The sequence below is a fragment of the Equus asinus genome, chromosome 5, assembly GCF_041296235.1.
Source record: "Equus asinus isolate D_3611 breed Donkey chromosome 5, EquAss-T2T_v2, whole genome shotgun sequence".
NCBI classification, from domain to species: Eukaryota; Metazoa; Chordata; class Mammalia; order Perissodactyla; family Equidae; genus Equus; species Equus asinus.
In genome coordinates, this window is record NC_091794.1 from 112,732,479 (window position 1) to 112,747,995 (window position 15,517).

General features: G+C 54.5%; 2 protein-coding genes across 12 annotated transcripts in view; one reads left to right on the plus strand and one right to left on the minus strand.

Moving 5' to 3' along the window:
* Nucleotides 1–52: 52 nt before the first annotated feature.
* Nucleotides 53–11,808, minus strand: RER1 (retention in endoplasmic reticulum sorting receptor 1). 4 transcript variants are annotated; one of them, XM_070511297.1, is made up of 7 exons: nt 11,603–11,808; nt 8,160–8,247; nt 6,783–6,887; nt 4,282–4,381; nt 2,914–2,992; nt 1,425–1,560; nt 53–736 (listed from the first exon to the last, which is right to left on the minus strand). In XM_070511297.1, the coding sequence occupies exons 1-7, from the start codon at nt 11,788–11,790 to the stop codon at nt 647–649; spliced, it is 786 nt and encodes a 261-aa protein (XP_070367398.1). In that variant the 5' UTR covers nt 11,791–11,808; the 3' UTR covers nt 53–646. The 4 variants fall into 4 exon arrangements, with proteins under 4 accessions (XP_070367398.1, XP_044625437.1, XP_070367400.1 ...); XM_044769502.2 differs by lacking the exon at nt 11,603–11,808 and adding an exon at nt 11,129–11,555; XM_070511299.1 differs by lacking the exon at nt 11,603–11,808 and adding an exon at nt 11,387–11,552.
* Nucleotides 11,809–11,960: 152 nt separating this feature from the next.
* The window catches only part of MORN1 (MORN repeat containing 1), a 63,662-nt gene continuing 60,105 nt past the window's right edge, over nt 11,961–15,517 (plus strand). For 5 of the 8 annotated variants that reach the window (XR_011503687.1, XM_014863108.3, XM_014863107.3 and 2 more), the window contains exons 1-4: nt 11,961–12,109; nt 13,301–13,372; nt 14,445–14,543; nt 15,137–15,247. Coding sequence is in view for 7 of the 8 variants with exons in the window: in XM_014863108.3 (XP_014718594.3) it covers nt 12,034–12,109; nt 13,301–13,372; nt 14,445–14,543; nt 15,137–15,247 (358 nt within the window). In the remaining variant the exon portion in view is untranslated. The other 3 variants (XM_044769499.2, XM_070511303.1, XM_014863109.3) reach the window with 3 other exon arrangements.

The following is a 15,517-nucleotide window of genomic DNA, read 5'->3' on the forward strand; positions in this document are numbered from 1 at the left end:
TCAATTAATCAAAACAGAACCCTACGTATCAAAGAAATGTGTCAAAATAATCTCAAACAATCAAAATATAATATATATTTATAATTCCAGGCCCTCAAAAGCAATCACGGTAGTTAAGAACAGAGTTTTGAGTTATTATGATAGAGGCCAACTTTAAACATCTCTAGTGAGATGAAATGGGGAAACTGGCATTCGAACCCAGAGTCACTAGGAGTCACCCTCAGGTGCTGAGCTCCTCCACGCACGCAGCAGCAGGTGAGCGTCATCCTCCAGGCGGGCAGGGAGACCAGGAGCGTCCTTGGGGAGGCGGTGGCTGGGGTGCAACCCCGTTGCGGGCTCGCTCCGTGGTCACACAACGCTGTGCCCACCCGCCCTCCCAGAGCCCCTGCCCGCCCATCTGCCCGGCCTGCAGTTTACTAGCATTCCATCCATTTCAACACTTCAACGTCACTGAAAAATAAATCAATGCAATTTGGTTTAAATGCCGGTTTCTTCAAAAACCTGATATTTCCGTTACAAATAATTGAAGCTCCTTTTTAAAAAGAAAATTCGACTCCCTTGTAACCAACTACTTTATGTGAAGAAGGCATTGTTACAATGGCTCAAAACCGTCCTTGGACTCTGCATGGCGGGTCCAGCCCAGCATCTAACTCGAGAAGGTCTTGCCCACGTCCTCCTTCCCCTTGTACGTCCTCTTGCCGTGCGTGAACGGGATGTAGCGGTACTTGATCATGTGCTGGGGACAAAGAGACTCGAGTTATTGCAGAACAGCCTTCCGAGGAGCCACCTTTTCTCCAAATCGGAATCCCCATCTTCTACGCATCAGGCAATGAAACTAGGACTCCAACAACAAGCTTCTAGTCCTTCATAGACACAGCAAGCCCCCTCAGCCCAGCTGAGCCAGCAGATCTCCACTGAATTCCGTAACCCCTCACGTGCAGGAAGGGCTACAGCTCCTGGGCTGGGGACCCAGGACGGGAGGCACACGGCCCCTGCTGATGACATACCCTGGGGAGGGAGGGGTGAAGCTGCACTATCATGTCTGCCCAGACCTGTGTGAGGGCAACATCGGCATAACACCGTCGTTGTCTGGCACATCCTTGGCTCTGACTCAGGACAACGTGCCAGTGAAGACAGGACTGCAGACCTGAGGGCACAACCGGGGGCCTTTCCCTCCCTGCACCCAGAGAGCTGCCTGCCAAGGGCCTGCTCACTCGACAGCTGGACTGCGGGACAGATTTGTGCTGGGGGACCTTGGCGGGCAGCAGGGCACCGTATCCCCGTCAGACTGCACGGAGCTTCATGAGGCTCCATGTGCACCCAGAGCAGACTGTGCACTGCCCTCCCACGTCAGACCTGAGCGTGGCTCTCCTCTCAGCGCCACAGTAAGAGGGCAGCTCAGGGCAGCACGTCTCAGTGCTTACCTTTATTTGCCTCTTCATTGTGATACAGAAAAGCATGATGAAGTACATCACCAGGATGGGCCAGAACACTGGGACGTTGAAAGCCTCAAAGAAGGTGCAGACCATGGCCACAAGGATGCCCTTGGTCGCTGCGTGCCTTGGAGAAGGAGAGAAGGTCAGCCAGCACCGGGCCCCTGGCACTTGGGCCCACGAGGAGAGTGCACATCTCTACTGGGGGGCTGTGGTGGCACTGCGTGTTTTATGTATGACGGCTACGTGTCACCACAAGTACAGCACTCTTTGTCCCTTAAAAGCTCAAAGCTTTCTTCTAAAATTACACAAGTATAAAGTGCCAGTGAAGAGGTGCTGATGCCACTCAGGCCACTGGCTCGGGGACGACTCAGATACACAGTACGTCTCAAGGCTCATGTATGCTGCCTAGGCCGCTGGCTGCAATAAACCCCAGTCCCTGAGCCTCACGCTGGAGTCCCACGCACCCAGCAGGCAGTCCCCATCGTGGCTGTGCAGCGTTCTGAGGAGAACCAGGCGGCACCCAGGCAGTCTGGCCTCAGGGCCAGCTATCAGGCTCCTGGCCCTCCTTAGAATCCTCCTGGGCTCTCCCTTTCCTAGAGAACAAAGGCCAACCTCCTTGGAGGGCTGGCAGGGCCCCTCCTCACCTGCTTTCTGCTCCCCCTCCCCAGCACTTCCCACCCGCTCCACAGGTTGGCTGAGCACCTGCCACATCCCACACAGCGCCAGGGATGCCAAGTAAAGGTGTGGCAGCTTGCTCCCTTCAGGATTTTGATCCAAGAAATGCAGGACAGATGGGGTCACAGAGCCGGTTTCTCCGACAGTGTGGCGTCACTTGTCCACCTGTCACACTCATCCTCGGTGCAACGTCACCACCTCTACGAGTGCTGGGGGATAAGCCAGCCCCCGTCCCAGCGTGCGGCACTTCCAATGACAGCAGATGTGCTGAAGGCTGCGCCTGCCCTGGAGGAGACCTAGCCCCGCGTGCATGCAGACTCCTGCCTCTGCTCAGGTCTCCCTCAAGAACTGAGCGGGGGGAAGCTGGTCCACCTCTGCCAGAGACCAGAAGGGGCCCTGAGAGCAGAGCCGCACGGAGACCAGCTAGTCTACGGAGGGAGGCAGACCCTGGCGGTGCAGCCTGCCCTCCTGAGGCCCAAGTCTGTGACATACCCAGGATCCTCTGTCCTGGAAGCAGCCCCTTTTTTTGCTAGCTTCAGAGCGCGCTGGTGTTAACCTGCAGCCAAGAGAAGCCACCGGGCGGTGGGCTCTCCTACAGAGGGCCCGTGACCCAGCTCCATGCCCGGCGAGCACAGCACTCGTGTTTTGGGTGAATGAATGTTAAAAACAAAGACCACAAAACTCTCATTTCTTTAAGTATCTAAGCTACTAGCTAACTAGAACAAAGGTCGTCTGTTCTCAGTCCTGTTAACCACACCTGAGGACAAGCAGCTTTCTCAACTACCTTTAGGAATTAACTCACCAAAATTTAAACTCTGGGAGCCTGCGAATGAAGGGCCGGAACTCCTCGTTCTGTTTGGTTGGTAACGAGGGGCCGTCATCTGAAAGGCAGAGCAGTGATCTGAGACAAAGCACGGGACTCACCTTTTTATTTCCATCACATTTGTTAAGTTTTTCCCTAAAGCTTTTGAACTAGCATGCCTATGATATGAAATACAGATTTATATCATTTAACCAAAAATAAAATGGGGATCTCTGGCCGATTTAGAAATCAATTCATCACTTTAGAAGATTCATATTAGAATTTCTTTTTAAAAAGAAGTTCTATATATTTTGAATGATTGCATAAAAACTGAACTACACGCCAATTTATAGGAACATGTCAACTTGCCAACATAAAGGCACATAAAGAAAAGGAGGAGGAATGTTTACAAAACGGGATGTGTGCAGGACTGTAGGTGCTCTTGAGAGACTGGACTTGTGGGAACAGACGCTCCCCTCCCTCCGCTCCCCTCCCTCCGCTCCCCCACAGGCAGGTTCCCGCCCCAGGCATGGACGGAGGAACGAGTCCCACAGAAAGGGTCTCAGTTATTTTCTAATCCCCCCAAATGGCAACATTAAATGAAAGGGTTGTGTCTCCTTTAATATTTTTATTAAATATTCTATACAGAAAAATCATAGGCTTCTGGTCACAATTTGAAAACAGTCTTGAGAAAGCGTCCAGCACTCAGAAAGTGTGTCCCTCCCCTGGCAGGGAGCCACATCGGGTTTTCCAACAGTGTGACAGATGTGCTGGAACAGTGACTTACCGCTGTGCCCTGGCCCCCTATCCCAGTTGGCCAGTAAACATGGCCTCCCCACCTGGCCCAGTATGGCCAGGAGCAGCGAGGGCCAAGAACATTTCAAACCGTCATCCTGGGAAACAGAGAGTGCACCCTCAGCGGCCCGGCTGGGTGTCAGGGTCAGCCAAGCCAGCTTCCCATGAGAAGGGACCTAACCAGTGCGTTCAGAGATGACCAAAGACAGGCTGCTTAGGAAGGAGCGACTCTGAGGGCAGAGTCAGTCAGTCCAAGTGCACATCCCTGCTCCTAGACACCCTGCCGTGTGACCCTGGGCAGGTTACAGAACCCTGTGTGCCTCAGTTTCCTTATCTGCAGAATGGGGCAACAGAAGGACTGCTGACCTCCCATGCTTGTTTAGAGGATTTAATGAGTCATTCTACAAACAGATTTATCCTCATCACCAAAGCTCTAAGTGCATTTTAAACCCCAAGAGAAGAATCTCAGAAGTTTGGATTTCAAATGTTTCTAGAGAAAATGGAGCAATCCTGTGAAGTATACAAAATAACAATTCTCCCCAAACAGAGTACAGTGGACAATCTCTACTCTACCTGAATCTTCCATCAAGGAAGGATCCACTTTCGGAGAAAGGAAAGCTATGAAAAGGTTTAGGTGGTAGATCCCCAAGGCGTAGGTCACGATGTACCAGCCCTGGAAGAGGAGGAGACACAGGGTCAGTGGCGCGCTGCAGCCCTCTGCCACTCAAGCCAATTCCTACTTTGAAATGAACTGAAAATCGCACACAATTGGGGCCGCCCATGGCTGAGCGGTTAAGTTTGCACCCTCTGCTGCGGCGGCCCAGGGTTTCACTGGTTCAGATCCTGGGCGCGGACATGGCACTGCTCGTCAAGCCACACTGAGGCAGCATCCCACATGCTACAACTGGAAAGACCCACAACTAAAAATACACAACTATGTACCAGGGGGCTTTGGGAGAAAAAGGAAAAACAAAATCTTTAAAAAAAAAATCACACAATTTACTTACAGTATGAAAGTTATAACAAGTGACAGAGGACAGTGATGTGCATGACACAGTTTATCTCAAATTACTTTGTGGGTCCTGATAGTGAACAAGCCAGGGCCCAAACAGCAAACTTCACCAAGGGTCCAGTTAGATGCACAAAATACCTGAGGCCACCAGCTCCCCACCAGGAATGCAACAGAAAAGAAGGGTTTTCTCAAAGCCACAGACCCATGCTGCACCACGAGGCTCCTTACACACCGAGTGGGTGTGGCCCAGGCACTGAGGGATGCTGGTGTGCACACCTGATCCAGAAGCCCTGCCTTAAGCCAACAGCCACCTGACCCGGAATACAGGATCTGAACCATCGCTTGAGACGTGCTGGCGGTAATCCCTCTAGTGGGCAACTCCCATCACCACACACTTTGTCAGGAGGGTCAACGATCAATGCCCAGGAGAGATCCAGAGCCAGAAAACGAGGCAATCAAGAAGAAGGTTAAAAACACGTTTGGAGCCAGACCTTCCTCAGGAGATGCAAAGAAGCGGGAATACCCACAGCTTGTAGAACACACTTGTTGAAAGTGCAACACACTTTCTTACAACTAAATTCACTTAAAAGCAGCAAGTTTATCCAATTAGAACCAGACTGCAGGGGCCAGCACCGTGGCCGAGTGGTTAAGTTCGCGTGCTCCACTTCGGCAGCCCAGGGTTTCACTGGTTCAGATACTGGGAGCAGACATGGCACCGCTCATCAGGCCATGCTGAGGCGGCGTCCCACCTGACACAACTAGAAGGACCCACAACTAAAAATATACAACTATGTACCAGGGGGCTTTGGGGAGAAAAAGGAAAAAATTTTTTTAAATCTTAAAAGATAAAAAAAACCAGACTGCATTGTGTTCTCAATTTTAAAAGCCTAAAATTTTCATACGAACAAGATGAAATCTTTCTGCCTTAAAAATTTTCAAGTCAGACAACTCAAAACTAGATATGACACGTTAAATAGTTTAATGTTTACACAGCTTCCTGTCACAGGGCCAAGCCGAAGAGATGCCAAATTAGGTATAAATTTGGTTTAGAACACAGTAAACTAACTGGTGCAAAATGCACCCCCACCCCTCCCTAAAGTCCCTGAATCAAGGTTTCTAGGTCATTCTTTCCATTAGAGAATGGACCATGTCCAATTAGAAAAACGAATTGCAGTAAATTCCACATTAACTGCAAGCGTCCTGCACAGATCAACTGGCTACAACAGACAGAGTGACCCGCTGCCGTCACACTGAACCCACGTTAGGGTCATCTGCAGGGACTCGGCATAAAAAATAACATCCAGGAACACGTGTGTACATTTAGTTTAAGTGAGAACTTCTCACAGCACAGGACACATCACAGTGTCCAGTAAATAAACGTGTCCATCTATGGACCCATGTCCTACTTAGTCTGGGGAACTATCTGGAAGGAAGGCGCCTGCCTTAGATGAGGAAACCTCTCTCCTGACTCCGAAGAAACCACACTGGGCAAGCCCTCTACCTTACCTTCCTCTAAACATAAGGAAAGATTAAATGACCTCCTCCCAAGTCTACAGAGAATTCGCATTTAGGAGCCAGGTGGTCACTAAAGAATAAACAACATCAAAGGTTAAGCCTGAGAGGACGTCACCTGACCTTGAGAAAAGCCCTTCAAAACCACCTCCGGTCCCTAGGTCTCGCACTCAACTCAACCACCTGCTGCCCCCTCAGGACGCCAACATCACTCCTGGCACCCAGGGAACGAGGTGGCTGGTCCAGAGGTAATTTTGGGGAGTCCTGAGGCAGGGTTGGGGTGCCAGAGGGTCCACTGCTGACTTCACCAGACACGGGCTGACATCAAGACTGTCCTGGGAACTCTAGCTAGAGAATTTGATGGACTTCGGATGAACTGTAAACAATCTCATTTTAAAAGACAGTCTTTGAAATTTTTCTTACATTTGGTGCTTAACTGAAAAGCAATCATTAGAGAGCATTTCTTTCTCCATGAACGCTCCTAATCCAGAGATAGGAAAAAAACCAGCATCCCAAGTAACAGCACGCCTCGCCTCTGGCCAGCACCCACCTGCAGCAGGTAGACTCGGACCATGTAGACGAAGCTCAGGCCCAGCGTCGCCGCCCAGCGCACAGCCGTGTAAGGCGTAGACCTGTCGAGCCAGGACTGATAGATCTGCAAGACAGAGTGCACACGCGTCACGCAGACCCTGCCACTCCAGCGCACAGGACACTTACTGTGACCACCTGCTTCGGATCCTAAGTTGCTGGCCCAAAGCAGTGACTGCAATTAACCCAAGAGTGATGTGCAGTAATTCCGGAGGCAGGCCCATCCGTTAAGCAAACCATCGCAGAACACTCTCATGGCACAGGGCCCTGCAGCACCAGCCCAAGGGGGTCACTGCTGGGAGACCTGACTTCAACCCAAGAGCGACTAGACTGAGAAGGAGGACTGTGCACACCTTAGAGTCACCGTCCTACACATGGGACTCAGCCCACAAGTCCCATCCCAAAGCCCTCCCCAGTGGAGCAGGTCCCAGCCCTGCCCAGCAGCCCCTCGCCGGCCCCCAGCTCTGCCCTCAGGCCGGCCGGCCACAGCCTGACCTCCAGCAGCGTGGAGGTTTCGCGTGGTGGGCACCAAGGCAGCTGCGGAGTGTGCTGTAGGAGTCCTCAGTTTTACACGTATGCGTGTGTGTGTGTGTGTGTGTAATCATGTACACATACATGCTGTCTAATTTTAATTTTGAAATTGTTTTAGTTTTTAAATTTTAATCATGAAAAATTCACCCATTCATCAAATATGGAGCCCACACATACCGAATACCCAGCTTTAAGAATTATCAAGTTTTCCAAATGCTATTTTTTAATTTTAAAAATTGATACATTCTTGATTGTGAGCCAAAATATCAGTATATACAACTTTTCACTGAATTGGACTTCTTCCTCTAAGACTGAAATTCAGACACACACCGTGTGAATATTGTCTCAAGCACAGTGGCCACTGCAGGCCTCCTCAGAGCCCACAGATACGGTCCATCGATGGTGTGCAGATCTGGGCAAAGGGGGATGTACAGGCCTGCCAGGCCGAGTGGATGTGGACGTGGACGTGGACGTGGGCAGCCGGGAGAGGGAAGGGCAAGAGCAGCACAGGGGCTGGCGCCATATCTGTACTGCCCAGGAACTAAGAATGGTTCTCACATTTTTAAAGGTGGTTGGGAAAAAAAACAGAAAACAAACATCTGGCAGAGACCAGATCCAGCCCCCAAGGCCTAAACCACTCACTATCTGGTCCTTTACAGAAGGGTCTCCGAGGGTGGAAATGTGAGGCTGGGGCAAGGTGTCATCCACTCCCTATCGGGAACACGGCACACCTACAGCCCACAGGAAAATGGCCGGCTCAACAGTTTCTTGTTCAAATATTTACACAGTTCATCTATAAAAAACCAACCTGTCCAAGTCTTGTGAAAAATCTGTACACCACAGAAGGTTTCCCATGGACGGAATCTCCAATACTGTCCCCTTCAGACATTCTGTAACTGAGAAACACACAAAATACTTTTAAATTAAATAAAAAGCATTCAAGGATTTGATCATTTTGCTCTATTTCTGCCAATGCTATCAAGCAGGTTTTTTCAGTATTCACTGTTTCATCCACACCATTTCTTTCTCCTGTGCGTCTTTACCATGTTGTCCAAGAAAAACAAACTAGTAACACGCTTTAGTGGAGAGCAGATGGCATGTGACATGCAAAGCAGCACTGGGTGGGCTTTCACTTCTGCTAATGTCACCTGGACCACACTCCCCTCACTGGTCTCCAGGAGCCGCCTGTGCTGACCATTGAGTCCTGTGGACATGGTTTCACATCCACCTCCCAGGGCTGGTCCACAGCATGGGCCGCTGCACCCACGCCTCCCCAGTGCCCCAGACTCGCCTCTCTCCAGCACCTCCTCCTGGCCATTCCTCAGGCTCCCCTCAGCACCCCCTCGTCTCCAGGCCCTGCCCTGGTCTCTGTCCAGGCTGCTCTCCACAGTGCCAGCGGCCAGCTGTGCACCTCCTGGCCCTCTCAGGCACAGGTCTTCCACTCCACAAACAAGAAAACGTCACCTACGATCCTCAGCTGGCCCACTGGGTGTCCCAGTTCCTTATCTGTAAGTGGGTAATCCTATCTGCTCCTGACTGTTTCAACATGTGCTGGGATCCCGTGAGGAATCAGCCTGTGAGAACCAGATAACCAAGTGAAGCAGCAGCATCCCCTCACTTTACAAAAGAGGATCGAGTCTCAAGGAGTTTAAGCCGCTTGCCCACGGTCAGGAGCAGCTGTGCTCCTGAGCAGCCGGAGCCCAGCCTGACCTCAGCTCCTCCAACAGCGCACGCTGCCACCCGAACCTCAGGACAAGAAGGATCCGGAGTACTGAGGCGTTTGCTGTCCCTCAGCTGGAGAAGATGCCAGGGGTAGAGCTGACTGCTGCCCCCGAACCTGTGGACAGCACTTCCCCATCCAGTACCACAGCAGGGCTGTGGAACAGAAGCGGACTCCGGCTCCGAGTCTGTGTCCAAGGCCCCTGAGCTGCTTGGCCACGCAGCCTCAGTTTCCTCATCTGGAAAACAGCCCTTCCCAGTCAGACAGAAAAGCGAGGCTCACGACAGCTCAAGCTGCCCGGGCATCCGTCTGTTCACGGTGGGGCTACAACCTGGACCCATACCTGCCGGGGCGCACCCCTCACCCACGCCCTCACTAGAGCACCCAGAACACCCTCTCTTTAAAGCGGAGTCATCAGGCTCAGGCCCTGATCTGAATCTCAAGTGAAAAACTTTCCAGTTACAACTTAGATATGAAAATAACCCCGAGCAGTCGCGCTATGCCACATCAAGTTTGCGTAAAAAGTGTAACAGTGACTCCGTGACAGCACTTCCTGGAGCTGTCGCGTGGACGGGGCAGAGCCCAGGAAGCGTGGAGGAGGGACCCAGAACTGCCCTTTGCTCTCATGGGAGACGCGTAAACGAGACACCAGCTAAACTGAACACAGGGATCACGGCCCCGCACCCTCCCTGTCTTCTCAGGACACGCATGCTTACACTCACCAGGGAGAATTCCACGTTTCCAAGGGGCTGAATTAGAACTCATTACCTGGGATGGCCGGCCACCCTATTTAGGCCACAGCCGGACCAGCAGAAAGCTACATCAGTCACATTCCTTATCCTACGGTTCCTTACAAATTTTCCCTTGCTTTATTTTTATGACCTGTTTACCATTAAAACGCTTCTACTTGAACTGAGACGATAAGAGTCACATTAAGGAGAAAATACCTGGCTATCCCTTCCAAGGATGTGCTGTAAGAAAAAGACTGCTTACAACTGCTCATTCTCTCCCCTGAACATGTGGAAAATCTTCCAAAAACACACTGTCGAATATCCGACAAACAGCCCGTGTATTAAAACACGGCTTGACGTCTTTATTAAACGCACCGTCCATAATAACGTTAAGAACGTGAACTTTGGAGTCAGAGCTTGCTTTCAGAGTCCAGTTGTCACTTTCTAGTGGTATGACCTGGGCAACCATCCCAGCACACCTCAGCTCAAGGTGTGAAAGGTGGGCAACAGCACCTGAGTGCCCCCGAATGGCCTCCCGCCTGGCATTAACAGCCAGCCACGCCAGCACACAGCACCCAGCACCCAGCCTGGCCCTCAAAGCCGCCCTCAAACATGTCAGACCTGTTCTTAGATTAGGGCGGCCCTCACACCAGCTGCTCTGTCTGCAGTCCTCTCTCTGCTCAGCGTAAGACCACCTCTTCAGAGAGGCCCTGCATGACTGTCAAACTGACCACTCAGTCTCTCGGTCGCGTCACCTTGTTTATTTTGTGTAACATTCATTTTCTGATTTCTTTCTGGTTTACTTCTCTATTTCCTCCTACTAGAATGCAAGCTCCTTCAAGAGGTAAACTTTCTGGTCTCCTGCCGGGCCCTACCGCCTAACGGGCCTGTTAGGTAGCAGGCCGGAGTAAATGAGCTGTTGGACTTAAGTGCTTTATGCTCAGTCACAAAGAAAACAAAGGAAAGGAAGAAAAAAACATTCCAAGCAGAGCCCGTGAGTATCATGCCTGAAACCGCAGCAAGACTCCCCACGTGCCTAGTTCTGAGCCGTTCCTCGCACCCGTTGCTGGAGGTGGCCACCACTCCCCAAATAGTAAGAGGCTTCCGTCCTTCTGCTCCCGCGGCTCATCGACGCCTGGTCCCACGGCCTTCCGTTCAGCGCCCCTGCCCTCATCCCGCGGGGTCCCCGCAGGGCACGTCCACACGCTTCCAGCCCCCGGTGCTGTCCCCTGGCCGACGCGCCTCCAGACCTCATCCACTCCCCGGGAGGCCGCATCCCGGCCGGGCCCCTCCCTCCTCCGGCCGGGCCGTCTCAGATGTCCCCACCTGGCTGGGCACACTGCCCCGACCGCGGTCACCTCTGCACTCAGGGGGCCTGGGGACCCCTTATTCACGGGGGGCCTACCAAGGGAAAGACCAAGCCAGCCGAGGACAACGCGCCTCGGGGAAACTTGGGGGCTACCCGGCCACAGCTGCCCGGAGCCCAGAGCAGGTGCAGGGAGGGCGGCTCGGGCGGCCGAACCGGCGTGGCCCGCGGTCGCGGCCCGGGGACTCGCGCGGTCCCACCTCGGTCCGCACCATTACCGAGCAGCTCGACCCCTCAGCACGGCGCTCCCACGCGACCCGGCGGACCGCCCCGCCACGGGCGGGGACACAGCACCGGGGCGGGCACCGAGCCCCCAGGACAGGCGGGCGGGCGGGGCAGGCCGGTCAACGCCGCGACCCCGGGGACCCGCCCGGCCCCGCCTATCCCAGTGCGCCGCCCGCCCGCCGCCCCGGCCGCACCCCCGCCCGCCGCACCTCGCGGCTCCGCTGCGGCCGAGCGCGGGCTCCCGAAGGCCGCGGGAAGGAGGACGCGGGCAGGCGGCCGCGCCGGCGCTTTTCTTGGTCCGGGAACGGGCAGCGAGCACTTCCGCTCCGTCTTGCGCGGCACCGCCTCCGGGGCCTCCAAGATGGCCGCCGGGGCGGGGCCGAGAGCCTCCAACCATTTCCGCTTCCGGCGCGGGCGCCCAGCTGTTGGCGGGGCTGTCCTCTCGTCGGAAGGGACGTAAGCGGCGGAAATACGCCATGCCGCGCAGGCGCAGGCGCGTCCTCTGGCTCCGGGCCCGGATAGTTCCGCTCCAGAGATTGTCATCGCCCAGGGCCTGGGCCCGCGGCCACGCCCCCTCGCTACCAATGGAGCCAATGGAGGAGGACTTTGCTGGTTGCCAAGAGAAACCTCTAGCGGCAAGATGGCAGCCGCCAGCGAGAGGAGCCCGAGCTCCCGCCAGCCGCGCCGGGTACCCCCGGGCCGGCCGCCGCGGGACGGTAACGGCTGCAGCCCCGGGCCGGGCCACGGGCAGGCCTCCGTCGGGGTGGGAGGGAGGCATGCAGGGTTTTGGCGATAGCTGCGCGCCCTCGGCCCCGCATCTTCACGTTAGGAATTCCAATTCCCGGAGCCGGGGCCAGAACCCGCACCCCTGATCCCAGCGGGGCTCCCACGCGCGCCTCCCCGAGCCCCAGGCGGCACCCCTGGAGCCCTCGTCGCCCCCGATCCTGGGAGGGGCGTGCCTCTGTGTGTCCTGGTGCCCTGCGAGGTGGGCAGGGGTCCTGGGCCCAAACTAGAAGAACCAGCCCGGCCTGGAGACACAGCCAGTTATATAAGACCCGATCCCGGCCGTAGGTATCAGGGCGGGCGCAGGACCACGCCTCCCGACGTCCTGGGCGCGTGGTTCGGAAGGAGGTTTGATAGGAGCTGTTCATAGAATCAAAGAAATAGAACCGCGGGGAACTCAGTCCACGCGGTATCTGCAGGTAGAACCTAACCCTGATTTATGGCAGATACAGGGGTCTGTCTGGTAACCCCCACACTTCCCTAGAACCGCTCCTCTCAAGTTGTGCCTTGAAAACAGCGGGGCTGGTGAGGGAGGAGACCCTGCCCATTCCAAGAACTGCTGGAATCGGGAGCGGGGGATGATGCGCCTAGCAGCTGAGGGGCAGGAGATGAAGCTGGGCAGGCTCTCCTTGAATGCAAGTGTAGATTTTTGTCGTGAAGGGACAGGAGGCCGCTGGAGGGTCCCTGCAGAGAAATGGCAGGGCCGGCTTCCCCACCCCCACCGTGGCTAATTTGGCTCACTGCAAATGTCCCCTCTGCAGGAAGGCTGCTGACCCTCCCACCTCCCCTCCTACCCTGCCACCTCCCAAGGACCCTGCATTCACTCTTCCTAGCCCACCTCCCACAGGGCCTGCCTCTCTGCACTGAATCAGTGCTCATGGTGTTTGTTGCATAAACAAATGAACAAGCAGATTGATGGACAGTAAAGAGGAAAAGTCGTGACCCCCAGACTGAACCTTTGGGCAGCAGTGTTGGGGAGTTCACTGGACATGAGGCACCCAGACACCATGAGAGGCCCTGGGAGCTGCCTGCTCTCCCTCAGTGCCCCTCCTGAGTGCTTGGTGCTTGTCAGCCAGGTCTCCTGTGTGACACGCTCACCTGTGCATCTTCTTTTTAATACTCAGGTTACGGTGTCTACATCTACCCAAACTCTTTCTTTCGATATGAAGGAGAGTGGAAAGGAGGGAAGAAACATGGTAAGAGACGTCTGTGGCCTCCTCCCGCAGCCGCTGCCTCGTGGCTGACAGCCCATCTCCTCAGGGAGCTCGGGCAGGCTGGTGGCCCTGGTGCTAGTGGCACTGGGCCCTCATGCTATTCGTGCCAATGAAAAGCCACTTCCTGCATCACTGGAGCTCTCTGGACAAGCTACCCTGGTGTCCTGGAGGGCCCTCGGCTTGCTGCCTTCTCACCGGCCTTGGGGCACTGTGGGCAGGGAAGCTGCAACTTGGCATCCTCCCTGGGGTTTTAGTTCCTCTTTGCCAAAGTGGAAACTGCCTCAGTGGTTTATTTCTGATGATAAAGAGACTCCCTACTTTTGTAGAAAACCTAAGCAGCAGAGGAGAGACCTATCAAGTGCTTGTCGCCCAGGGTCCCCAGGGGCAGGTCCAAACTTTCCAAAGTTCATGCTCACATGGTTTTACCTCTGCCTGCTCATATCCTCATTTCTGCTGGAGGATTGGCCTTTGGGTATTTTCTCATATGAGCTCTTTTTGTATCTGTTGGCTGCCATTATTTTGTATATTTTTAACCTTTTGACTGACAGTGTTTTTGCCACACAAATCTTTCTCAGTTTTATGCTGAGATCTCTGATTCTGCGCCTCCAGCCCAAGTATGAAGGCTGTTTTCTGAGACTTTTGTCAGAGCCTGGCCTGGACAGAGTGGCTCCTCCTTTGTGAAATGTATTCTTCAGTGTCATCCTGTGTCCACAGACTCTCTCCATCTGCCCCTGTGCTGAGGGAGGTGAGGTGACCGTAGTGTCCCTCTGAGCAGGTTGGGGAGATGGGGTCTTCTCTGCACTTTTGATAGTTCTGCAGTTCCTCTGGCTGAGACAGCAGGGCGCTCAGTCATGTTTCAAGAACGTTTTTATTGATAAGTGTGCTCACGGGTGAGTTTGCGGAGAGCACGTTGGACGAGAGATGGAGCCAAACACAAAGACCTGAGAGCCTTGAAGCCCAGCTATTCTCTCTGAGAAATGAGCCCAGCCACATGCAGGCGTTGGTGATCACTCCCGACCAGGATCTGACTCCACGTCATGATTTCCTTTACCAGGTCATGGGAAGCTGGTGTTTAAAGATGGAAGTTATTACGAAGGCCAGTTTGTGGACGGGGAGATCATGGGAGAAGGCTGCCGGCACTGGGCCTCGTCAGGTTAGCTCTGGAGACGGATGACAGGTGTACTTTCTTTCCCGTAAACTGTCCCTGGTGTAAGCTGGTCCCTCCTTCTGGATGCAAAAGGCGCTTCTATCTGTAAACTGGGGACCCCCGGTTTCCCTGAGGTATCTGGTAACCGCAGCATGCTAGCCAGGGCAGGGGGACTGTGGTGCTGCCCACAGGTCAGCCAGGGGCTGTCTCCAGAACCCCAGACGCTCATGGGCAAGCGTGGTCGTTGGTTCTCAGTAGAGAGAAGGCTCACCCCAGACTCTGACCCAGAGGGGCCTTTGCCCTCAGGCACATCGATGCCCACAGAGGCGGCTGCTGTCGGCTGGAGGCTGCACCACACGGCTGTGCGGGAGGGACTTGCACACCCCTGGAGTCTGCAGGAGGCCAGGCCCAGAGCCACCTAGGCGTGTTTTCCCATTAACCAAAGTAACAATAAGAGAGAGGGACACCCTCATCTGAAAAGGCACCAGCTGCCACCACCGGTCAGGGGATGGGCAGGGACTAACTGTGATCCCGCAGGGGTTCGGGAAACGGCTCTAACCCTGAATGCCGTTTCTCCGCCCCCCCCGCATGTGCACCAGGGAACACCTATTCTGGCCAGTTTGTCTTGGGAGAGCCTCAAGGACGCGGCATCATGACATACAAGGCCGGCGGGCGTTACGAAGGGGAGCTCTCCCATGGCATGAGAGAAGGTGTGGTTTCCACAAGAAGTCGCTGAGTGTGGGCTGCATGCGGGGCGCTGCATGGGGAACCTGGAGACTAGCACCCCTCCCCGAGGCTCCGATTCAGGGAGTCTGGATGGGCTCAGGGATCTGCACTTGACCAGGGAGCCTGATGCCCACTCAGGTCCGGGAACCACTGCCCCAGCCCATCTGACTCTGGAGGGGGGAAAGGAGGGGAGAATCTGGTGCAGTTCACTGCATGCGGGGCTGGGCCTGTGACATGGGTCGTGCATCAGTGAG